General features: G+C 35.5%; 1 protein-coding gene across 2 annotated transcripts; it reads left to right on the top strand.

Annotated features, from left to right (window-relative positions):
* Positions 1-2,007: 2,007 nt before the first annotated feature.
* On the top strand, positions 2,008-20,006 carry LOC130046397 (uncharacterized). Of its 2 annotated transcripts, XM_048889393.2 has the most exons (9): positions 2,008-2,224; positions 7,480-8,445; positions 8,681-8,810; positions 9,077-9,242; positions 9,445-10,253; positions 10,990-11,183; positions 13,822-13,939; positions 17,862-18,016; positions 19,474-20,006. In XM_048889393.2, the coding sequence occupies exons 2-9, from the start codon at positions 7,502-7,504 to the stop codon at positions 19,577-19,579; spliced, it is 2,622 nt and encodes an 873-aa protein (XP_048745350.2). In that variant the 5' UTR covers positions 2,008-2,224; positions 7,480-7,501; the 3' UTR covers positions 19,580-20,006. The 2 variants fall into 2 exon arrangements, with proteins under 2 accessions (XP_048745350.2, XP_048745377.2); XM_048889420.2 differs by lacking the exon at positions 19,474-20,006 and having other exon boundaries at positions 2,027-2,224; positions 16,696-17,997.
* Positions 20,007-25,541: the final 5,535 nt, after the last annotated feature.

Genomic DNA, 25,541 nt, shown 5'->3' with positions numbered 1-25,541 from the left:
ATGGGATTTATGAGATTGGCCACTGTTCCTTATCTTTACTGTTCACATACTAGATCCCCTAGCGGAGAAAAGTCTGACATGGGCGCATTTTTCAGATGGAATACCATGCTGGGGGAAATTCTGTGTTACAACATCGATACCTTACGACAAAAATATTTATCATTAATGTCTTTTAAGGAGTAAACGTGAAGCTTGTATTATGAGGTATGTAATAATGGAAGAATGTAGCAATATGTATAATCGGCGAAGATTTTTATTTTTCAAAAAGATCTTTATGTTCCGAATACTAGTATCTATCATACAAAGCAAGGTTTTTGTGACATAAGCAAAAATTCCTGTATGAGGATATATAAATATTGAACTAACAAGGGGTTATTTTGGACAGAACATCGAAGGCGCGCGCGCACGTGTGTGTGTGTGTGTGTATTAGTGCTACAATACAATGCCGGGAACCTCCCTCTTACACTCGTTCATTTATATAGAATATATATGTCTAACAAGTCGACTTGTATAGATAGGCCTAAGGTAAAGTTCTTCTGAAAAATAAGATAGATTCAGTACTGTAATGCATATACCGGTGATACACGTAGAAGTACGCTAAAGGTTATCATTTATTCCTTTACGTATTTGACTAGCAAATCGATCATTTAGATTAGAAATATATATAAGACATTCTCAACTTATTCTCAACTTAATATATTTATTGAACAAGTTGACAAAGACCTAATTGTATAAAATGAATTTTAACATACTATTTAATGCAATCTAATTAAAATTAGATCCTTTGATTCGCTCATCTATTATCGGTACGCTAATTTTAATTTGATTGTATTTAATGTTGTTTTGTACATTCTGGTTAAGAACCGGAAACGGAGCTACAAATGGAAGAAGGTGGAAAAGCGTGCTGTAATTTTGGGGGAAATTCAATATTGAGGCGCCTTTTTTTTCCTATGGCGAAAGATAAGCGTGGGTTCATTCTCCCTTTTGGAAATTCTACGCTGGGTCCATTTTTACAAAGGAAAATATAATCTGGGTCCATTTTCCCGGGGATGGAGGGGAAAAGTTTACACTACAACACCGCAAACAAGGAATCAATATACCGGATCCTTCAAAAGTCTGCGATAAATGGCAGTGTGGACGACCTGAAAGAACCAAAGAGCGGAATACGAAAGACAATCAGAACAAATGAAAAGTCAGAAAACTCCCGCGAGAATAGATAATTTCTGGTATTGCATTCAAATTTAGTTCCAATCGCTAATTCTTACATCGTGTTTAATTATATACATGTCTTTATTAATTATATACATGTCTTTATTAATTATATACATGTCTTTATTAATTAACCTCTCTTCATAAATCGCTCCCTTTCACACAAGCTAATGAGAATAAAAGCATTGTGAACGACATGCACATTTCACAAAACACTGACCAGTACTCAAAAAGATCTTTTGAAACCCAAACGCAGTTTAATTAATCAAAACACCCCCATCCCCTAACTCCAATCAAAACAAACAAACAAACAATAACAAAGAAATAAACCAAAACTCGCGTATAATTTGAAGAGAAAGTATACAAGTTTTTGCAGTTGATGGCACCAGCACTGTTCCACTTCAGCACACTAGATCGCCACATACATGTATATTTTTAATGTTAGATCTTAGAATTGTCCTTAAATTGGTGATGGCAGTCAAAATGAAGTACACATAGTCCATTCTGTTAGCTCAGGAAATAAAATCTGATCATTTTAATTTTTACTCGATCAGGTGTCCAAAAAAAAAAAGCCCACCCAAAAATCAGATAAATAAAAAGAAAAGCAAGAAAGACAAAATCTAAAATAAAAACTGAATCAATTTCATGAAATCAACAAATTTCATGCTATAAAAAAATCTCTTAAAAAATCCAGTCATAATGACAGACTTCACCCTCCATTAACCGTGAAATCTATATCCAAGTGTGGAAGTTTAAATCTTAAAATGGTGATAGCATGTGGTCTACACAGCGTATATTTTACAATAGAGCCTGGGACTATTGGAGTGTGAAGCCTCACCGTTTCAAGGCCGTCTACCCGCAATTCTCTCACTTCCAGTCTGATTCGGATCCTGGATATTTGAGGGGGAAAATAATAATATTGGGAAATTAAATTCAAATTGTGTTTTTAATTCTTGGATGTACCAGAAATTTTTGTTTTAACTTTGACAGGGAAATGACTCAATAAAAACGAAAGGTAAGCTATAATTCCTATGTAAGAGGATTATAATCCTACAGCTCAAAAACAGATCTAGAATTTAATGTTTTAACTTATTCAATGTTTACGAATTTCTATCATTTCAAACTGATGATAGAGGGGAAAAGTTCCATAGAAGATAGATTAAAATCCTCAGCATATCGGAATTGTTGTTGTTAATATGTAAATGTTGGTAACAGGCGGCACTGATTCTTTTTTATTCAAACAAAATTCTCAACATCAATTAATTGTAGTAAATAAATATACAATAAGTTAGCCCAAAAACTTAATAAGAAGAACTTTGGTATTTCAGATGCGTCTTCATTACGTATTTACGATTATAATATTTTTTTATTAATATAAAAATAAATTCCACAAACCCGATATTTGTTGTTTACTGTGTTGAAATACAATCCCTCCAATGGTAGCACATGTAAATTGAATTTCGTTATTTTTTGAAATTTGAATCACGGCGTCAAACTTTAGATTTAAGTCTGAAAAAGAGATGTTTGAGGAAACATGAAACAAAACGGTGATAAAATTAGCTACTTCAAGGTTAAACAGAGTCTCTAATTGTATTGTTTGGTAATGAACACGCGCACATGCACTGATATGTTTCAAAAGGGGGAAAATCTTCTTTTTTTCTTACTTTGTTTTTTACTTGTTGATTATAATTGTTGTTTTTGTGGTCGTACATATTTCCATTGGATTAGATAACAAATGTGTACGTGATTATTTACGAAATACAACACCAGCACGATTCAAAGATATACATGTTCGCAAAACATACAAATATTCTTTCTAAAAAGAAAGATTGAACTTCATAGTGTTACATTTTATTGATTTAATCAGTATAACAACATTTGATTTGTCGAAAAAGGGAGACATTTTAAGTATCTCATTCAATATTGAGCGGTATTGACAAGTCCGTGACTAGGGTCAGGCGCTGGCCAGTTCCGAACAATAAAGCGTGAAACAGTGTCCATTAAAGAGCAGGCTGAGTTTACCCAGGTTTGATCTTTCATTGTATGCAGTAGCTCGGGGCGGCTTGGCCTGGATGTTATGTCATAGCGTTGAGGTCGCAAATGGGGTTCAACAACAGCTTTAATATAACGACGGGGATCAACAAATGAACGCTGATTCAAAAAATAACGACGGGGGCCAACAAATGAACACTGATTAAAAAAATAACGACGGGGGCCAACAAATGAACGCTGATTCAAAAAATAACGACGGGGGTCAACAAATGAAAAAAATAACGACGGGGGCCAACAAATGAACACTGATTCAAAAAATAATGACGGGGGTCAACAAATGAAAAAAGTAACGACGGGGGTCAACAAATGTGCATTCAAAATATGGGCAACACTTTCAAAATCCGAAAAAGCGGACATTTTGTTAAATGGAAAGGGGGGGGGGGGAGAGAGAGAGAAAAGGCAACCTTTGCGAACAAAATTTCAATACTAAAGTACTTCATATTCGCATTATTGCTTTTTAACACCCCTTTTCAATACTTTGAATAGTGCAAATTTACCATCCATGCTCTGCTATGTTAATAAAACCTTTTAACTTACCAAATCAGTTTAGAAATATATTCAACATACCTGAGTATGGCTACATTCTAAACGTATGATAAAGGCGTAAATGGTTTACTTCAACACGATAATATACATTGGATCCCTGAAAACTATTCATAGAATATTTTGGAAAAAAATCTTGACCGAGAGTGTTCTTTAATGAAAAATGGGTATCAATTTACAGAGCAGTGTTTATTCAGATGTAAACACCCCCTAAAAACCGAAATAAACAAACAAACAAACAAACACTAGCGGTTGAACTATTTGTCCAAGCCAAAGGGTTTGTGTGCGTACTGTTTATTTCGTTCCTGCTCCCAAAATGGGGCGAAATAACATTGAATATCTAATTTTCAGCCATTGCATGAGAGGGGGTGGGGGTGGGGAGGGGTTGAGTGAGAATGATAGTACTACGATCACTCTGATGATGTATACAAAAAGATATTTTTAAAAAATGAATTCGACAACTATTCTTTTAAATTACAGAGACATATGTAACATATAAATGAAATCTAGTGCTTTATATATATATATATATATATATATATATATATGTATGTATGTATGTATGTATGTATGTATGTATGTATGTATGTATGTATAATTGAAATAAAAAAGAGGAAAATATGTAGTTTCAAAATATAAACGTTTTTAGAAGTAAGGTTACACTAGATAACTAACCCCAGGCGGTTTTGGAAGAATTTTAAACACGTGCTCTAGCCGATCGTTCAACTCAATGTACTCTGAATACCGGAATACCAGACAATTACCTTATATTTGTATTCTAACTAACCAAGTTTTCTTATGATTAATCAATTATCACCCCACCCCACATATAAACAACATGTATACACGGGCGAACTTAGAGGGAGTGCACACCCCTATAGATAACACACAGGTGAATCTAAAGAAAGGTACACCCCTAAATAAAGGTAAACTTAGAGAGAGGTACACCCCTAAATAAAGGTAAACTGAGAGAGAGGTACATCCCTAAATAAAGATAAACTTAGAGAGAGGTACACCACTAAATAAAGGTAAACTTAAAGAAAGGTACATCCCTAAATAAAGGTAAACTTAGAGATAGATACATCCCTAAATAATACACCGGTAAACGTAGTGATCTTGTACTACTAAATAACACACAGGCGAACATAGAGAGTGTGTGTACCTCTAAATAACACACAGATGAATATAAAGAGAGTGTACATCCCTAAAACACACAGGTAAACTTAGAGAGAGGTACAACCCTATATAATACACAGGCAAACTTAGAGAGAGGTAAACCCCTAAATATTACACAGGCAAACCTAGAGGGAGTATACACCCCTACTATTTCTTGGATCATCACCTTTTCCACAATGTTGCACACACTTACATGTTTTAAATCAATGATATCTTAAGTACTTTTGGCTTTATCATAATTTGAGAGCTTGATTTTTTATTTAATTTTTTTGGTCATTATTAGAATTTCAAGTAATAAAAAATGATTCGCTTGCGATAGATCTAATTCGATACCCCCTCCCCCAACCATCCTTTGCAGTTCATAATACTGACGGAGTATTCCTGAAAAGCCGAACGGAAAGGAATTTTTATTATTCAATATTTATATCTGGTCTAATGGATCTTCAGGGAAAAATAATTTTGGGTGTATTTTTTGTTGTGGACTTTTAGTCTAATGGATCTTAATCTTCAAGGGGATAGGAGGACTTTTTGGGATGGCTTTTGAGAATTACCGTATCTGTGATGCAGTCACAACGCGTTCAATCTTTCTTTTTTCGAACACCATATAGGGTATCCTGTCAATATGTTAGTTTTGTTAGTACACCATTTAGACAGTTCATCGTGTCAGTATGTTTGTTCTGTTAGAACACCATTGCAACAGTTCATCGTGTCAGTATGTTTGTTCTGTTAGAACACCATTGCAACAGTTCATCGTGTCAGTATGTTTGTACTGTTAGAACACCATTGGGACAGTTCATCGTGTCAGTATGTTTGTACTGTTAGAACACCATCGGGACAGTTCATCGTGTCAGTATGTTTGTACTGTTAGAACACCATTGGAACAGTTGATTGTGTCAGTATGTTTGTACTGTTAGAACACCATTGGGACAGTTCATCGTGTCAGTATGTTTGTTCTGTTAGAACACCATTGGGACAGTTCATCGTGTCAGTATGTTTGTACTGTTAGAACACCATTGGAACAGTTTATTGTGTGAATAGAATCAATTTGTCCATGAGAAATGATACTAAAATTACACGAAAAATCCAAGTGACCAGATTTTGTGCGGCACGAACAGACGTGACGTTCAATACATAGTAATATATTATATAAAACTCTGGAAGATGATAAAACAAATAGTTCTAGTTTTACACCCTTGTCTGATGCAATTCAAATGTACGTAGAATTGTTTTCAAAGTGGTGATGGGGTAACAGGAATAAAATTTTAAGTTCACAATTGTCCTAAGATTGTTTACAATAATATAATAACAATAACAATAATGATGATGATAATGATAAAAATAAACTTCTAACAAGAGGTTCTACTGACCAAACCATGCACAGATGGGGAGGACAGTGATGGGGTTATCCACTCAATAAAACAAACTTAGCATATAACATCAACGATCTTGTCAAATGTATGCATCCTGGACTAAAATTTGCCATCTAAACAAGATAGCTACTGAATACGTTCTCAATAAGTGCTGGCGCTTGGAATTCCACATTAAAAAGCCAATAATTGCATCGCTACAGACCGTGCCGTGTCCAATTTCTATTTCAGTGCGTGTTGAAATGAATAGCCTTATCAGGCAGATTCATCGAAAATACGAACAAATATTGAAATGAAGAGGTTAAAATTCAAAATGTCATACTGCGCTGTGAACTCTAAGGACGGGATATTTTTGGTATTTCTTTTGAAGTATTGAACGATTGTATACAAGAAATAAAACCTGATCATAACGAAAAAGCCATAAAGTTTGAAGCATTCTATAAATTTTGAAAAGTCTCCATTTAAAGATGTGTGTAACCACACTAAAGATCCAACCAAACCCCTCCCCTCTCCCAGTTTGCTTTTCTATAAAGATCCAACAAAAACCCTTCCACTCTCCCTATTTGCTTTTTTATGAAGACGAAGACTAAATGAATATACCATCTTTTGTCATGGGACTAAATCAGATGTTCGATTTTATACAAAATACCAAGGGTTCATTTTCTAATTTTGGGGCTAAACTAAGTTCTTAAAAAATTGATAAAGCACAGCGAAGTATTTCCAAAGGATGGAGTTGAAGGGGAAAAGTGACAAGCTTATCAAATATTCTAACTAAACAGGGGAAGGAAGTCGTCCGTCTATCTTTTATAACAATATAACATTTTCGTCTGATATCATACTTGGGGAACAAAGTTTTCATACAACTATATGAATCAAAAGTCCTTGTTTATTTCAAATATAACATTGTCGTCTGATGTCGTACTTGTGACGTAGTCCCTAATCTAAATCTGAACAAATAGGATGACGTACACTCTAGAATGCCTCAGTACGCATTTCATATATTTCTTTCAAAATCCATCGGGAACATTGCTACCAAGCTATCACTCGCAGTTCTCATGTTTAGACCCGCCCCTCCTAGATTCATTAAACCCAAAGTATATTAATACTTTTTAAATTCTTCTGATTTTCACAGGGGAGCCAGAAAAATTCCCACCATGGAGCAAAGGCCGGAACGAATAGTGTGTTTGGTTATCATTGTGATGACGACAGTCACACTTTGTGACAAGAGTATATTTGACTGGGTACCCAAGGATAATTATGGTAAAATAGACGGACTTATGGTAGCTATACAAAAATCGACAGACTGTAAAGCAAAAACACAACAGGCGATGACCTTACCAAAAGACAGTGTATCTCAGATTCCGAGAGCTAACCAACTTTTGAACAAAATCTGGTACAAAAACCGAACAGCTCTCGTTCATATGCATAATATGGCACTAAACAGGGCTTACTTTTACAGCTACATATTTCAAAAGTTAAACAAAACTCAGACAGACTTCCAGTATCAGCCAGGGTGGTTTTATAACTACGTGTCTGTAACGGCGGATACCAACGCTAACAAGGAGATCTTCAACGCGTCAGCTCTCATGTTTGACAACCACAACTATTATCCTAACTGGATGACAAACTTTGACTTCAATAAGACACTCCCGTTGTTCGGTGTTCGATCTTTTAGATTTGACGATACATTCGATATGGGAGTTATTCTCCGAGAACCTACTGAAAGAACAACGTTAGTGCAGGATATCGGGGCTATAGGGAACTACACAGACAACGGTTATAAAATGGCCCCTTGGTACAGCTTTTGGCTTCCGGATAATGAACCTACAATGGACTCAGTGCAAAAATTTACTTACGCTGTGAATGTGAAATATGCCAATGGAACGGGGCGCTGGCTACATGACGAGTTTCAGACCACCCCGTTTTTTGGTCCGAATTCTCCCGGTATTGGTGACACAGACGATATGTACATGCCTGTACGTTTTACCGATGCTTACTTTGACTGCAAAATGTCCAACAAATGGATTGTAAGCGCCGTCGCACCCATCGTGGACTTTATGCCGAGATATTCTAACTGGACCCACCTCAGACGACCAAAGTAAGAAATTTTATACTTTTCCTAAGGTTTTGTCTTTCCTGTAACGAGCTCTTGTGTAACTTTGATGGCTTAGTCAGGACCACTTCCCTGACAGCTACCCTTTGTTTCCCGATCTTTCTGTTAGAAAATTAAACAAAGTTTCTACTGCCAAACAGATATATTAGTATGCACTGTTTGAAAAATCTCATCACTTTGAAAGATAAAAAGATTTCATAGTCAATCGTTCCCTCTGCAGATTTGTCGGCGTTGCCGTAATGGATATCGACTTTCTGGAGGTCGACTTTAACGCTTGTCCAGTCAGTATCGGGAACCCTGGTCCAAGTTTCTTGTCGGGAGTCAGCAAGTGTAAAACTAAGACAACGCAGGTGAGTGTAAACCAAGATCACTCTGGTGCGCGTAAAATTAAGACCATTGAAGTCAGATATTCAATATATAATACGTAGTTGAGAGATAACCATATGTGTAAGAAAGGTGAAACATTTGATAACAACAACAACCAACCAACCAACCAACCCCCTCCCCCCCCAAAAAAAACCAAACCTTGGCAACGTATTATTTTACGACCACGAAAGCATGAATATGTCACATAATTAATGTAGTGTTAATCATATCAAAAGTTGTTTTCTTGCAGTGTAAACATGTTTCTGGAAAGGGCTTTAAGCGAGGGGCGTATACCTGCATATGTAACTCGGGGTACAGCTATCCCCCAAGAGTCGGACCTCCCTGGAAAGGCGGAGATTTGGAGAAAGCTACAGAATTTGAAATTTCTGTTGGTTACAAATGCCGACCGACAGGATGTAAGTCGATTTACGGCAGCAATATTGTTTTAGCTAAGTAGTCATGTTGAATCAAACGAAGAGGGTAACGTTTTCAATTATCATAATCAAAGCTTTTCTTATTGAAGATGTTTTGGCTATAGGATTCCCTTACCTATGATCAAGTCTTATTAACATTATCATTGCCACATATATTATTATATATGTCATTATCATTACGCAGATCTCCGGGTGCTTCCGGTTGTGGACACAAGCGCCCTTAATGTAAAAGTAGAAAGAGATTCTGGATCCGATCCGTTTCTAACGGATCGCTTCAATGGACGCCAACTCCGGTCAGTCAATGCTAGCCAATTCTATGGTCCAGTTCGAAGAGAGGCTGTGAGAAAAACTCAGCAACCTCGCCCCATTAAACGCGAAATTGTAAAAAAAGATTACATCGATCAAGATTTCAAACGAAAGCCTCTGATAAAGAAACAAAAGAGGAAGAGAAAGAGGCGAGAGGCTCAGTTTGACCAGATGAATTTCGACAGAATGCAGGGAATTTTCCAAACGATCAAGAAGATAAACAGAGATAACTGTAAAACGTTTTCTAATCGAGCTATGCTCCTGCCTGGGGATGTTGGATACGGGGTAGAAAAGCAGTTCGACACCCAGGCCCGCTTTGCTCTCCGAATTTCTCACCTTCTTAGCATCTGGTTTCAGAATGTAATGCCAGGTGAAAATTTTGGCTACCTTAAAGGTGGGAACAGAATTCACAACGAATTGATGTTTGGGGAGGTGCTAGCAAACGTTATGGCGGATTACAAGGTGCTGTCCAGCGGTATATACTTCGAACCCCACGTGTTTGAGGACTGGGATGGAAAGTCGAGGGAGTTCTTCGGTCCTTTTGCTTGGAAGCGGGACAAGAGCGTGTACGCCATTGACATGGGAGGATTCAAGAAAAGATACATTGATGAAGATTGGTACGTTAGAATCCGCCAGCGTTGGCAGACGAACACTGCAGGCGTTAAGAAGTACAGGATGAAGGCAAAGGTATCCAGGAAATCAACACGTACTGTTTATTACACGATTTCGAGAGATTAACCTTAAACAAAATGTTACCGATATGAAGACATTTAACATCACAAGAAATTATAAATATTGAAATCACATACCTACACTAAATATCAACAGGGTACATTACAGCGTGAACTCCAAAATGGCTGACTTCGTCGATTTTCATCTCAAATTCCCTCAAAGTCAACTCATAGAATTGATATCCTAGTATATGATTTTATGTCGGTCAGTCAAAATCAACTGACCCTGTTTCACAGCTGTAGAACGAGTATATATGAGGCGTACACTAGCTGAGTCCACTTAAGAAATACATGTATGCTTGACATAAAATAACAAAACAATGGCTTAGTAGGAATCTGAGGCAAAATAAGACATGTTGGTTTACAAGTTAGGATTGACCATATTTAGTATGAATTATGTTTACCATTCAGACATTAATGTCCACGTTTTCATTTGGAAATAATACAAGTCATGTCAACAGTAGCCCAAAGTGGAAAGAAATTCCTTCATAAAATTTGTGCCATACTATCATACACAACATGTGATTGATAATTTATTATAGGACTTATATTCATAATATACATAGAACCATATCTTTGTGATTGATGTAAAATTCAAAATGAATTTGATTTTGTCGTCTTTTTCTTTAAGAAATATCATTTGCTCGTTCATTTTATCACTCTTGTAAATTGAAATATTCTTAAATTGACAGGTACGCTCTGATATTAAAGGATCGAGTTCGGTGAACTTTGAATACTACCCAATGGGATACAAAGCGCCTAGTGTAACACACGGAATATGGACTCAGCCTTACTTCCGATGTGACGGTCGTGTGGACGCCTGGGTAATTACGTATGCTGTTCCGTTCATTGGTTTGGATAGACTTAGGACCAAACTGAAATTTAAGTAAGTTGTTGGTATATCCTCGACAAGATCAGCTGAAATCACAAAGAATTAACGAATAAATGATTCCACCTCTCTTGTTTCTAGGTTACTCATAGTTGTCAAAACGTACGGGCGTTTGAATTTTTGTGGTAAACGTAGGCTTAAAACAATCAGGTGAAACTACAGTGTATGTAATTCGCCTGTGCTTAAAGTTGAAATGAACGTCTTTGATCATCTTATGTCTGGCGTCCGTCTGTGGGCTTTTAACATTTTCGACTTCTCTAAAACCACAGGGCTAATTTCACAAAGCATATCGAAGGTAATTCAAGTTTGATCCAATGAAGTGTCACGCCCTTTTTAAAGTGTAGATAATTGACAATTGATAAAATTTAGTAGCATTTAAAAAAAAATTTCTTAAGAACAATTGGGACTATATCATTCAACCTTGACACTAATCATCCTTGGATGAAAAGTGAAAATAACGAACAGTGATCAATCGCATAACTCCAATGAAGAATACATATTAAAGAGATGGGCAAACACGGAGCCCTAGTCATTCCAGAGGTGGGATCAGGTGCCTTGGAGGAGTAAGAATCCCCCGTCGGCCGATCATACCCACCGTGATTCCTATATCTTGATCAGGTTAACGGAGTAATCCGTAGTCAAAATCAATGTTCCAAGAATCGACTAACAATAGGTATGAAGCACGTCAGATAGCATTTGACCCAATGATAGGTTGTATTGGCAAAGTACATCATTATACGACCATATAACCATAGAATTTGCGAAATGCTAACTGTAAACTAGACTGTTGAAACCCATCTAACATCAACTCGTTTGTCACTAGTTTACCTCGATTTAGATACTGATCATACGCAGAACAAGCTCTTGTGTATCGAATCGGTTGAAAGATATAAACACCATATGCAGGCAATAATGGAATATTGCTACATAAATATGGGAAGTTGACGGTGGAAAAGCTAAAATCATCCCGTTTGTCATAAAGTTGAGTTATTAGTTTGCCGTTAATATTCATTTTCAATAAAATATGTAAGTACGAAGCGGACGTGTAGGACTCTGTGGTGTCTTTTATGTATAGTTCACAGGGATATATCGAATCGACATATGAATGAAAATGATCATTGTTAATAGATAAAACGTCGTCAATATATCTAAATGACGAGTTGAAGGCCACAGCAATAGATTTTTATCTTCTCAAGTAGAAATTTTTGAATAAACTATGTTTCAGAAGAATATAAAAATAGATCAGCTAACAAAGGAGCACAATTCGTGTTCAAGGGAATTCAATTTTGTTCAAATGAAAGGCCATGCTTCCTCCAAATGGGGAGATAATCAAGAAAAGGCAGACATAGAGTGGGGTCACTTAAAACAGTTCTAAAAAAAATCACAAGGCCAGAAAATTTACATGACAACTTCCTGATATAAATTAGATACAAAGTTCAAATCATGGCCCCAGTGGGTAGGTTGGGGCCACATTTTGGGATCAAACTTTTACATGCAGATGTATAGGAAAAAACTTTCCAAGAACAACAGGACTTTGATTAGTCATGATGATATGCAAGCATCCCCATGTAGTTCAGATTGAAGTTTGTTGAATTTGTAGTCCTCGGAAGAAGGATGGGACCACAATAGGGGATAAAGTATTAACATAGCAATACATAGGGCATTTTTTCTTAAAAACAGCGGGGCCATGATTAGCCATATTAGTATGCAAACATCCTCTGGTCGTACATATTCAATTTTATTAAAATCATGACCTCCAGGGGTAGGTGGGGACCACAATAGGATATATATCAAAGTTTAAAGTAAAATTATATAGGGAAACATCTTTAAAAATCTTCATGAAAAACGAAGATAACGAAAAATGATCAATCTCATAACTCCCACAAGGAATACAAAGTAAAGAGTTGGGCAAACACGGACCGCTAGATATACCAAATGTGGGTTCGTTTCAACAATAACAGGGGCATGATTAGTCATCTACAGGTAGTTCAAATTCAAGTTCATCTACATCACAGGTCCAGAGGCATGGCCGGGCTACAGTAGGGTATAAAAAGTTTTAAATAGATATATAAAGGAAATCAATGCATCCCCTTGTTGTGTGAATTCAAGTTCGGTTAAGTCTAGACCATTTAGAGCTATGTTTGGGCCACAATATGGAGTCAAAAGTTATTTGAGAGTAAAGATTTAAAAAAAAACAACAACTGAACAACAGCTAAGCTATAGTATCTCAGGTGAACGATGTGGCATATGGGTTTCTTGGTTTTTAAAAGCTTTAATAATTGAAAGGTATAATCTGTGTATACTTTGGAAATGAATGCTGCAATTAATAACACACTATTCAATTTAACGATACAAGCATACATTCTATTCTGGTAACACTGTCATGTGCCGGTATTTTCTCTGTGCCTCGGTGATGAGTAGGTGTGGTTGCATTGTAATGTCATTTGAGTCTGCATCACTTGAATAAGAAATTAAGCAGTAGAGACTGTAGATAATCCGCCATGATTAGATTTCGGTCAATGATGACTTTTGGAGATTCTAGGTCTTTTTAAACATTTTGAATATTTATTTGTAAATCAATTACTATGTAATTTTATTTTGAACAGTGTAATGAAGGTATTTTAATTTTCTGCAGGGGTGTAGTTACCGTTGACATTCCATTAGAGGAACTGGAGATCAACCAGTGTTACCAGTCCTTCAGCATCCAAAACGCTTTCAAAAACACCGCCAGGTGTCACTACCCATCCCAAACAGTAAGTCTTAAAACACCGCTAGGTGTCACTACCCATCCCAAACAGTAAGTCTTATAAACAACGCCAGGTATTACTACCCATCCCAAAAGCAATTCTTTAAAAGCACCGCCAGGTTTCGCTACCCATCCCAAAAACAAGTCTTTAAAAACACCGCCAGGTTTCACTACCCATCCTAAACAGTAAATCCTTTAAAAACCGCCAGGTGTCACTACCCATCTCAAGCAGCAAGGTTTGGAAAAACACCACTAGGTGTCACTACCATCCTCAATAGTCTTCAAAACACCGTCAGGTGTCACTACCCATCCCAGACGTACCACCAGGTGTCACTACCCATCTCAAACAGTAGGTCTTATAAAAAGATGACGTTTAAATACTAGCGATGAACTCTAATCAAATAAAGGAATGAATTATACTGGGTTAGGAATATAGTGTTGAAGTGGAAAGAAAAAATCTGGGGACTAATATGAATATCATAAAAAAAACTTAATAAATCAAAGAGAGAGAGAGAGAGAGAGAGAGAGAGAGAGAAGAAATACAACTTCAAGAGAAAACTATGGAAATATTGACTACTAATGATAGTGATGCTACAGGAAGTAGACGGTGCACTGGAAGTATAAAACAGACATATCAATGCTACGGGAAGTTATTCATTCATCACATGGTGAAGTCACTGAGTTTGTTCATGTCCTGGCACTAATAATTTTTAGAAATATTCATACTTAGTCCCCTGACTTTGAGAATTACCATAATTGTAATGCATATACACCCGCAAGTACGAAATTCTTATCACGCCCCGTCAATGCTTAATTATACTGATTAGTTCACTGATTATTTGATTTTGGTTTCATCCTGCGTACAGTTAATTAAAGTCAGTTCAGTCTTTATTTTTGTTGAGAAAAGAATTTTTAAAAACTGTTCTTTGTAACACCTGTTTTTTTCAAAATGGAAACGTTATTTTTAGTTCACCTGAGGTGAAGACTCAAGTGTGCTATTCTGATCACCTTTTGTCAGTTGTATGTCTATCCGTCCGTCTATTTGTAAACCTTTGACATTTTCATCTTCTTCTCTAGAACCACTGGACCAATGACAATCAAACTTGGTAAAAATCAACCTTGGATAGGGAGAATTTATGTTTGTTCAAATAAAGGACCATGTTCCCTTTCAAAGGGGATATAATCACGAAAATGCAGAAATAGGTTGAGGTTATTTTAAAATCTTCTCAAGAACCACTGGGTCAGAAAAGTTGAAATTCACACGCCAGTTTTTTCTGACATAATGCAGATTCAAATTTATCAAAACCATGTCCCCCGGGGGTAGAGTGGGATAACGATAGGGGATCAAATTTTTATATGCTGATATATATAGGAAGAATATTTAAAAGTATCTCATTAACTATTTAAGTAAGGTCTTTCATATTTTACGTATATTCTTTAAGCAAGACCTTTCCTGTGATGCAATGGTGTGTGATTTTGTGACATATACCTGAAAGTTTGACGTTCTTTAAGTAAATATCTATCGGGCCTAGTCAATATGTTCGGTCTTTCATATCTTGTATATGAATTTCTTATGACAAAGCCTTTCATTTCATATCATGTCTTTTGACTTTGTACTTGGAGTTTGACCTACATGTACCTTTAAGAAAACATGGCCTATCAAATATATTCAGAACCATTTTAGGTAGGGTTTTCTTATTTTGTATATAGATTCTTTATGGGAAGACGTTGTGACACAATGGTGTTTGAACATTTGACCTTGGAGTTTGACCTACTTTTTAAAAAACCCTGACCTATTCAATATATCCTGAACTATTTAAGGTAGGGTTGTCATATTATGCATATACATGTAGATTCTTTATGACAAGACCTTGTTATATTTTGGTATTTGACCTTGTGACTTTGACATGGAAGTTTGACCTAATTCTAATAAAAATCTTACATAATCAATATCTCCAGAAATATTTAAGATAGATCTTTTACGTGTTTTATATATATATATATATATATATATATATATATATATATATATAAATCACAACAGGTGAAGAACGGCAGGGCCAATGTGACTCAGCTGAGCGATATGGGCCTCCTGTTTTTTTGTTTGTTTATTTTTTTAAATCTCAGCCTTTGTTGTTCGGTAAATCTTCAAAATCACCACAGGTGACGGTGCCCGGCCGACCCAAACACTGAGTCAAAAGTATGCACCACTAGGTGTCACTACCAGACATCTGAATTTATTCAAAAGTTAAATCGAAAAAACGGAAATTGATAAACAAAAATTTATTTATCAAAATTAGGCAATATATACAGTATCATACAACTGCAGTCATCTTCGACTGATATAGAAAGACTGGACATTCACCATGAATATCAACCATGACAGCAGTAGTGAAAAATCTCGTTCTATTTATCTATCGTCATTAATCTTTGCCCGAAGGAAGGGCACAAGGTACTTGCCATTGCCAGAGAAAACACACTAGTGAAGGTCAACGATCCATATTTCTGGTTATGCAATACTTGATAAAATCTATTGATGTACTTAGAGGACAATTTCTAATGTTGGCTGATCGACCATAGGGCAATTATGAATACGTCTGAGGTATTTATTGGTTTCAATGAACGTTCCGAATCCAGATCATTTATCGTTCTATTTCTATGATTAAACCAGTGTTTCATAGGAAGTATAAAAGAATTTGTTATCTCTTTAGGTACTTACTATACCTAGATGTTTTCACTGCTAACATTCTTTGAACATTTCAGTGCAGATGATTCTTCACAAGATGTGACAGATAAGTCAGTGGAAAACATTGAGTCGAAGATGTGTTAAGATATTCAGCGCTGTATGATTTGGATGAAGGAAAAATGAATTAAGCTTAAATCTGTCTAAAACTCAAAGTATGCTTGTTGGATCTGCAACAAAATTATCAAAGTGTCAAAAATTAAATTTATTGGTAAATAACCATGTCATAGAATGTGTTCAGGAGTCAAAATTACTTGGTGTCATTATTGATGAAACTTTGTCCTGGAAAAGTCGTATAGAAACACTTATGAACAAGATTTCAAGAGAATTGACATTTTAAGAAGAATAAAATATTTTATGTCAAATAATGCGCTATTAAAGATTTTTAATACTTTGCTTTTTCCACATTCTACATATTGTATCAGAAATTAGTCAGAGGCAAACCAGAAATTCTAATTCAAATGTATTGTATGTACCCAGGACAAAATCTGAATATTATAGAAGATCTTTCAGCATTTCAGGTCGCAATATGTGAAAAGCTTTGAGGAAACTATACGAAACTCAACAAGTGTAATGTGTTTTAAGAGAAATTATAACCAGACATTTTAGCTTCATTTATACCTATTGATCTTACATTCATAATTACATCTTAAGTAAATCTATAGATACTCTACTTCTGTGTTTATGTGACTAATATCTGTCTGTATGTATGTGCATGTATATGCAGGACCATATTGGAAACTAGTGTTATCGCTAAATATGTAATCCTGGATAAATAAAGATCTTATTATTATATTAAAAATTAAAACAAAGTGACCACTGAAAAATTCAACAAATCTCAAAAAGTCGTTAACACCATAATCATGAACTCTTATTTTAGTATCATTTTACAATTTTGCCTTTCAAAATTTTACAATTTGTTTTGGCAAATAATATTTTGTATGAACATATAGGGTCCATCTACATCTTTATTACGTCCTTCTGTAACGAGACATGCATATAAATTTAAAAAAAAAACCTTTTCAGAAATAGAAATGCCACGAGAGACGTTGTACTTGGAGGTTTAATTGTCGTTTGCCGTAATTGCACATATTTGTAAAAGGAGATGTTCATGACAAAGTTTTAAAATTTGACTCGTTGGAGATTTATGAAATTCAATGAAATATCAAGTCTATGTGTTTTTCAGTGCTCCCCCATCGCCGGATACAAGTTCTCCAGAGGTGCCTATGAATGTGCATGTCGCCAAGGTTACGAGTATCCTTTTAAAGACGGACGCAACTTCTTCCAAGGTTCACTTGTAGACATCGAATACGAAAAGAAAATGGCGGGACTTTTCAGTCTGTGAGTTTATGTTAAATCCTGGCAATATCTAAAGGGAGAGGACATTTGTTTTAGTTAAGTAGAGTAATCTGCCCCTGATTATATTTTAATTTCAATTGCATTTTTGCACTAGATAAAATAATTTTAACGAGGTGATGTAGTCAACCTTGGTTAGCCAGCGTTCAATTTAAGATGGCTGTCCGCTGATTTACCAGGATTTTTATTTTACGAATTGTCTTGAATATAACACATCTTACAATCCTTCCCCACCTATTAATGTAAGATAACTTTATCATACTGAGATGTAATATGAACATTTCAAAATGGGGTGGAAAATTACCGATTTAAATTTGTTTTTTACTTTTATCTCTGCGCTCTAAAAATAGATTTGATGGATGAAATAATGCTGCTTTCTTCTGAATATGCATGTTTACTAATTACCTGGTAAGAGAAAAACTTGTTGATGAGCATTGTTGTATGAATTATTTTATTTTTAAAAAAATCAGTTATACGTAATGAAGACATAACTAGGATATATCGAAGAGGATTCTGAGAACGTTGTTCCCGCGCTTCTGTCAGGTCTCTCCTACCCAAAATATAGATCGTTGTAGTGAAGGCATGGCAAAAATGTGCAATTCCTAGATTAAGCACAATATATAATTTCTGCAGCTACTTGTATAAGGAAAAAATTATGGAACGATTTAGTTATTTGCTGAGATAGTCTGGATTATAGATACTGCATGATACATCGCTCAACTGTTCTATATTCGTGCTCACCCCACTGTAGTGCTGACGACCATATAATTTGCAAAATGCTGACTATAAACGAGATTATTGAGAACTTTGTATTGTAACATCAACTTATTTGTCAGTAGCCTGTCTCTATTTGAAAATTTATGGATCGCTATGTTACGTGGATTCGAATTTGGTTAAATCATGACCCCCAGGGGCTAGGATGGGATTATGATATGGGGGTCAAACGTTTTTGCGGGAATTTAAAGGGTAAAAAGAAAATCTTATTAAAATCTTCGGAGGAACAGCAGGGTCAATGTCACTTAGGTGAGCGCTGTTGCCTGTGGGTATATGTTTGATAAAATGTATACATGGCATAAAATTGTGACACAAAAGTGTTTAAATAACTTTGGGGCTGGGGTGAAATAGGGTATGAGAAGTGAATTTTTTAAAGTAATTTAAATGTTAAGATATTAATATCCAAATGGCTAGAATATATATTTAACAGTATTTGACAGTGCTCTTCTCAAAAGGTATATTTATATGTATGGGACTCTCACTCCTTACTTTCTTCAACTCAATTCTTCGTAAGAAACAAATGGAGAGCCCACGATGCAGTATACAAATATGAAATATTGTTTATAAGCAATCGTTGTTTTCAATGCCTTATTTTTTCATGTCTCTACTTCAAAACACAAAGTTAAAATGACTTGTGATAAATGTGATTTTAATCGCATCTTTTTCAGGTTCGACTCCCTGAAGTGTAGGACACAAGGCGTCTCCATGGTGATATGTAATACAATTACACTAGTTGTCATGGCCATCATCGCTGTTTTCAGCAAGAACATATGACATTTGCCATCAATCAACGATAATCCTGCCAATACATAGAGTCATTTTGTTTTCGCATGGTCATTTTTCAGTTGATATCTAAGCACTTCATTACAGTATAACTATTCATTAGTGATTATGTGAGTTCTGTATAAATGTGAACAACTCTGCTTTACATTGCAATTGTATATGATACTCTTTCTCTTTATATTTGCATAATATTACACTCGTCTCTCTGCCTTGTTTTACTGTTAATAGTATACTTTTATCTGATTTTACGATACTGGGAGACTGCTGAAATTACCCGTATGAAGAAATCCACTATTGCGTCATCATAATGTTTACATGAAATACATATACATTGAATTCCGTTAAGTATTGTTACTACATTATGCATTTCATTAATGTATCCTATGATAATTAAATAATAAATATATATTAGTATTCATGTGTGTGTTCTTGTGATTTGCTTGTATTATGTGCTGCCGAATTGCACGAAGAGCTTCAATTTTAAGTACATTAACGATATTGTACAGTCTGGTGAAGACAATTAATGAATTATTCACAAGAATTCAACTTCATACATGATTTGATATTTTAGTTAATTTAAGAAGGTATGCACTAATGAAGGTACATCATGACATCATATGTGTACTTGACAATAACAGTTGTGCTATCCTTGTATTGCTCGACCTCTCTGCGGGTTTCGATGTCATAGCCCACGATATCCTATTGCAACGTTTGGACAACATGTTTTGTATTACTGGATCTGCATTGAAATGGATTAAATGCTATCTTAGTGATATATATCAATGTGTTGCCGTCGGTTCATCTTTGTCTGAAGCTTGTCTCCTCGAATGTGGTGTACCGCAAGGCGCAGTCCTGGGTCCGAGATTCTACTGGGTTTTTTCCCAAAACTCTCAGGGGAACAGGGGATGCTTACTCCTCCTAGGCACCTGATCCCACCTCTGGTGTGTCCAGGGGTCCGTGTTTGCCCAACTATCTATTTTGTATTGCTTGTAGGAGTTATGAGATTGATCACTGTTCGTTATCTTCACCTTGTATGTAGATGCCATCATGACATATCATATATACACCGATGACACACAGATCTATATCATCGTTGAACCTGGTGACAATTGGACTGATATGTCTCAAAGACTCCCAAGTTGTTTATTGGACATGTGGATGAGTATCAACCTCCTCAAACTCAATGAAGATAAAACTGAAGTTGTAGTCTTTGCTCCAAAACAGAGACTTAAAAATATTAGCCGTTTTGATCTTGAATTTGATGACTGTGTTGTAAGTGATTCATCTTTCATTTAAAAAAAAATAGGCGTATTTTTTGACAAATCCCTTTTATGGAAAAACACTGTCTCTCTATTTCCCGCTCAGCATCTGTGAACATTCGCAGAATTGGCTGTATTCGTCCATTTATCAATGATGAAGCATGTAAAACTCAAGTAAACTCGTTAGATTAGATTACGGAAATGCATCGCTTTATGGTGTTCATTCTCAACACACCAGCAAACTTCAGAGGACACAAAACACAGCTGCAAGATTAATAACACGCTAAAAAAAAAATCCGACCATATTACCCCTGTTCTAATAGATCTTCACCGGCTCCCAGATGAATACAGAATTCAATATAAGATCCTTCTTCATAATTTCAAATTTCTCAACAACCTATCTCCAGTTTACATAAATGATATCCTCACAGTTTACAATCCCACAGGATCACTAAGATCAGAATCTCTGCATCTTCTCCAGGTACCTCGGACACGTACGAAAACATATGGGGATCGACGCTTGGATAAGGCAGCATCGAGTCTCTGGAACTCTCTGCCTTTTAAACTCCAATATTGTACTTCACTGTCGTTTTAAATCGGACCTTCAAACGCATAAGCTTTTAATTTGTGATCTTTTTTTTCCTTTTTTTACATACTTAGTGCTCTAACATTACAGCTCTTACAGTGCTGTTACATTTTGTTTTTTACAAATTAATCAGAAGCGACAGCAGCTATTTTGGAATTCCGAACTCTCCAATTTCGGACGACAAAAACGTATAACAAACATGTATAGGGTAACAATAAGATGTCAACACGACAACAAGAAAGGTTCTAGTAAGTACATTGAATTGATGAATGATTCCAATAAAAAATACGGAAAAACAATATAAAGAATACAAAATTAAAAGCAGGGCAATCACGGATTCCCCAGAAATACCAGAAATGGGATCAGGTGCCTAAGAAGACTAAGCATCCCCTTTTGACTGGTCACACCCGCCGAAAACCCTATATCTTGATCAAACAAATGGAGTAATTTGTAGTCAAAATCAGTGTGCAGAGATTGACATAACAATCGGTATCAATCGCATCAGACAGCATTTGATCCAAAGATAGGTTGTATTGACAATCTAGATCATTATAACGATTATAGAAGGAATTCGTAGAGATTCGCTTTTATGGAATATATCAATACTCGAACTCCAATAAAGTTTTTCACCAAACGAAAAAATCCTGACTTTAAACGAGACTGTTTAAACCCCTGTAACATCAATTTGTTTTTCAGTATTCTGTCTCGATTTGATAAATGATTATTCGCATAACATGCTCTTACTTATCTTATAATGACCACATAATTTGCGAAATGCTGGCTTTGAACGACACTGTTGAAACCTCTGTAACATCAACTTGTTTATCAGTTTGATAACTGATCATATGATTCATCCAATTATCTATTCACGGACCCCTGGTCACAACAGAGGTGGGATTAGGTCCGGGCCTAGGAAGAATAAGCATCCCCTGTCGACCAGCCACACCCGCCGTGAGCCCTATGTCTTGAATACGTAAACGGAGTAATAGCAATCAGAATCAGTATGCCAAGACAGACTTTCGAGGAGGGGGTCTCACTTTATACAAGAGGTCAGCAAGTGTGAGCAAATCGTATTTTCTAAAGCCACTTATGTTTGTTTTAATTAGGGAATTTGGAATTTCCACTATTTTATTGACCTTCGTATGGCATTTGAATATGCCCTATGTTTCCTCAATTTGATCTGGGTTACTCGGTAATGGTTCACAGGTTTCTTCACGCTGATCTCTATCACTGGGAACCATATATAAGACTCCTATCATACCTGTTCTTTCAGTATCTGCATCCTACCTTCTTCTTTTACAAGTAATTTAGTACATCTAAACCATGTGTTGAATGAATAATTGTTGCCTTTGTACAGCGCATATAAACTATAGGTAATTTTGCGTTTCATAAATGAATATAATAATAATAATAATAATAATTTATGTAATTTACGAACTATGTGCTACTAAGATAGAAAAAAAACTTAGTTATTGCTTACTTACCACAAAATCACGATATGACAGATCAATTTCCAGGCATAGCTCTGTTGATAATTTGATACTTATTATAAAATTGACGGTATACTAAGAACTGATATCATATTCTTTGAATCTCTTCTAAGCGGTATTAACTACTGAGTGTGAAATATGATTTCTATTAAGAGTTATCCTCTATTTCAATTCCATGGGAATTGCATTATGGGTACGTGCTTACCCAGTGTGTCCATAGATAATCATGATAGGGCAACATGGAGGTACACTAGTAATATGTGTTTTTCTACCCCCTACATTTTTACCCAATACTGTAAAATATGTATAATTGGTAAGATTCCATTAAATTCGTAATTCTTACACTACACAAGTAATTTAACAAAACTAACTACATGTACAAACTTACAAAATGATGAAAATAAAAACTTAATTTATGTTTTTATTAGTAAAGTGAATACAATTACAATATGGAGTGTAATTTATTCGCATGATTTCAAAATGAAGTCCAAAACAATGGGGAGAATGTATAGAGTTAAAATGGAAGGCGTATTTTGTATTATATAAAAGACCAAGTACATGTATAAATGATGTCACGTTTGATTCACTTCAACAGACAGTTAGTTCCACATGATATTCGCACAAAACTTTATTCTGTTCGATTGAGAGTTTTACATACGTTATTTGAAGAAGCCATAGCTAGTTCATACTTGGATTTTTCAACACCTGAATATAGACTTAACTCTATGATTATGCATGTTGCCAATCACAGGCTCTTTAAACCACCACGGGTTATGGATGATATTCCTTCCGAATTATGCCGGCAGTTTCTTAAAGGAAAAGGCAACCCAAAATATTTTTACATGGTACATGATAGGATTAATTATATGATAAAAAATTGTCATACTATTCTGTTGATATACCGCCTAGACAAGCTTCAGTACTAATTTGAAAACGTTAAAAATTGAAATTCCCGCGATCTATAGAGTTTGCCATGATGTGCAACTCTTTTGTATTTAAGACCACAGAAATCAATAATTTTGACGTCACACCGTCTGTTCCGGTTTTGATGAGATTCTAAGATCATCAAAGATGTGCATGTGGTAAATCTTACGAATAAATAGGTTGATGCCTTCCTGTCAAGCAATTAATTACACTAATGCGAAGGGGATATGTGAAAAAAGTTTTTTATCGAAATTCACGACCCAACCAAGTCATTTGAAAAGAAAAGACTGCGTAAACTGTGGATTCATCATTTGTGTAATGACAAGTAGAGGTTCGAGACATTTGTATGAAAAAACGTTTTAACGTTTGCCTGGTCTGCGACTCGACTGAACGTCTTCTTTTCTCAATTTCTTCTTGCGAAAGAACGGGCTCAAATCTATACGGCTCAATACTTAACTGTTCGTGACTTGTCATGTTTACAGTGCTACTGATGAAATAAACCGGAACAGATGGTGTGACGTAATAAATTAAACATCAATGGTCGCTCTCTTAGCGGCGGGTAATTTAAAATACATGATAGATTAATATTGATTTAATTGTTAAGCAAGGATTTTTGTTGTTAAAGACTGTCATTTACGATATCAGTAAGTGATACTTTATTCATAAAAGCAACATTGCAGTTAGGGTTGCCTTTCCCTTTAAGCTCAAATTTACAAGCAAAGGAATATATGCCGTCAACATAAGCAATAATCTCGTCATAAAAGAGTTCAGTCGTGTATTCCAACTTATTTTAAGTTCAAGTATACACCCTGTATTTCCTACAGCTATACTTCTACTATAGCATCCAAACCTTTTAATTATAAACATACTTTGCAGTGTCTAGATATAGACCATCTTATAGTAATCCACCAGTATGTTCTATTCAATCCACCTACGTGCTCTTGTTCTTCGTCTTCTTTCAACTATAGTCCAGCTGGACATACATGTACATGTATCACTATTGGTGATGTTGATAAATATAAAAATGAGGACCTCAAATCACATATTCTGAAAGGTCCTAAATAAAAGAACCTCTGTCTTTCAATTGGCGACAGAATTTCATCTCTATTGTGAATTCTGTCGAAGATTATGGCAGACGATGGGCTAAATATGAAAAAGAACTTAATACATTGTCAGAATGGATTACAAGTATAAAAGGAATATTAAAATCCCGCATTAGACACATCAAAACAAAAGTATGTACCATATATCCTTCTGTGTTTTGTAAACCAGAAGTGATAAAAGAATTAGATAGGTTACAGGAGGAATATGTTTTGGTTTCAGCTAACAAAGCTTGTAACAACATTGTCTTTGTTTGTAAGGCTCATTATTACAACTGTATTGTAAACGAACTTGGCATTAATTCCACTTTTGGTAATCGTACTTATACTCCAACTGCCCTTTCAAAATATGAAATTCTTCAAAACCATGCTTCAGTTTTACACACATTTAATATCCTAGTCAATGGTTCGGATAAATATGAGTTACCGTACCTATACTGGATTCCTAAACTTCATAAATGCCCCTTACAAAAATACATTGCTGTATCCAGTAAGTGTTCTACCAAGCCCCTATCTTTGCTCCTCACACAAATATTAACAGCTTTGAAGGAGAAACTTCAAACGTACTGTGCGACTTCATATGACAGAAGTGGA

This window comes from Ostrea edulis, chromosome 1, assembly GCF_947568905.1.
Source record: "Ostrea edulis chromosome 1, xbOstEdul1.1, whole genome shotgun sequence".
NCBI classification, from domain to species: Eukaryota; Metazoa; Mollusca; class Bivalvia; order Ostreida; family Ostreidae; genus Ostrea; species Ostrea edulis.
This window is presented reverse-complemented; position numbering and strand designations above follow the sequence as displayed.

Coding starts and splice junctions, on each gene's coding strand:
- LOC130046397 (XM_048889393.2), top strand. CDS start 7,502: ATGGAGCAAAGGCCGGAACGAATAGTGTGTTTGGTTATCATTGTGATG. Junction 9,243..9,444: donor CAAATGCCGACCGACAGGAT/GTAAGTCGATTT, acceptor ATCATTACGCAG/ATCTCCGGGTGCTTCCGGTT. Junction 13,940..17,861: donor GTCACTACCCATCCCAAACA/GTAAGTCTTAAA, acceptor TGTGTTTTTCAG/TGCTCCCCCATCGCCGGATA.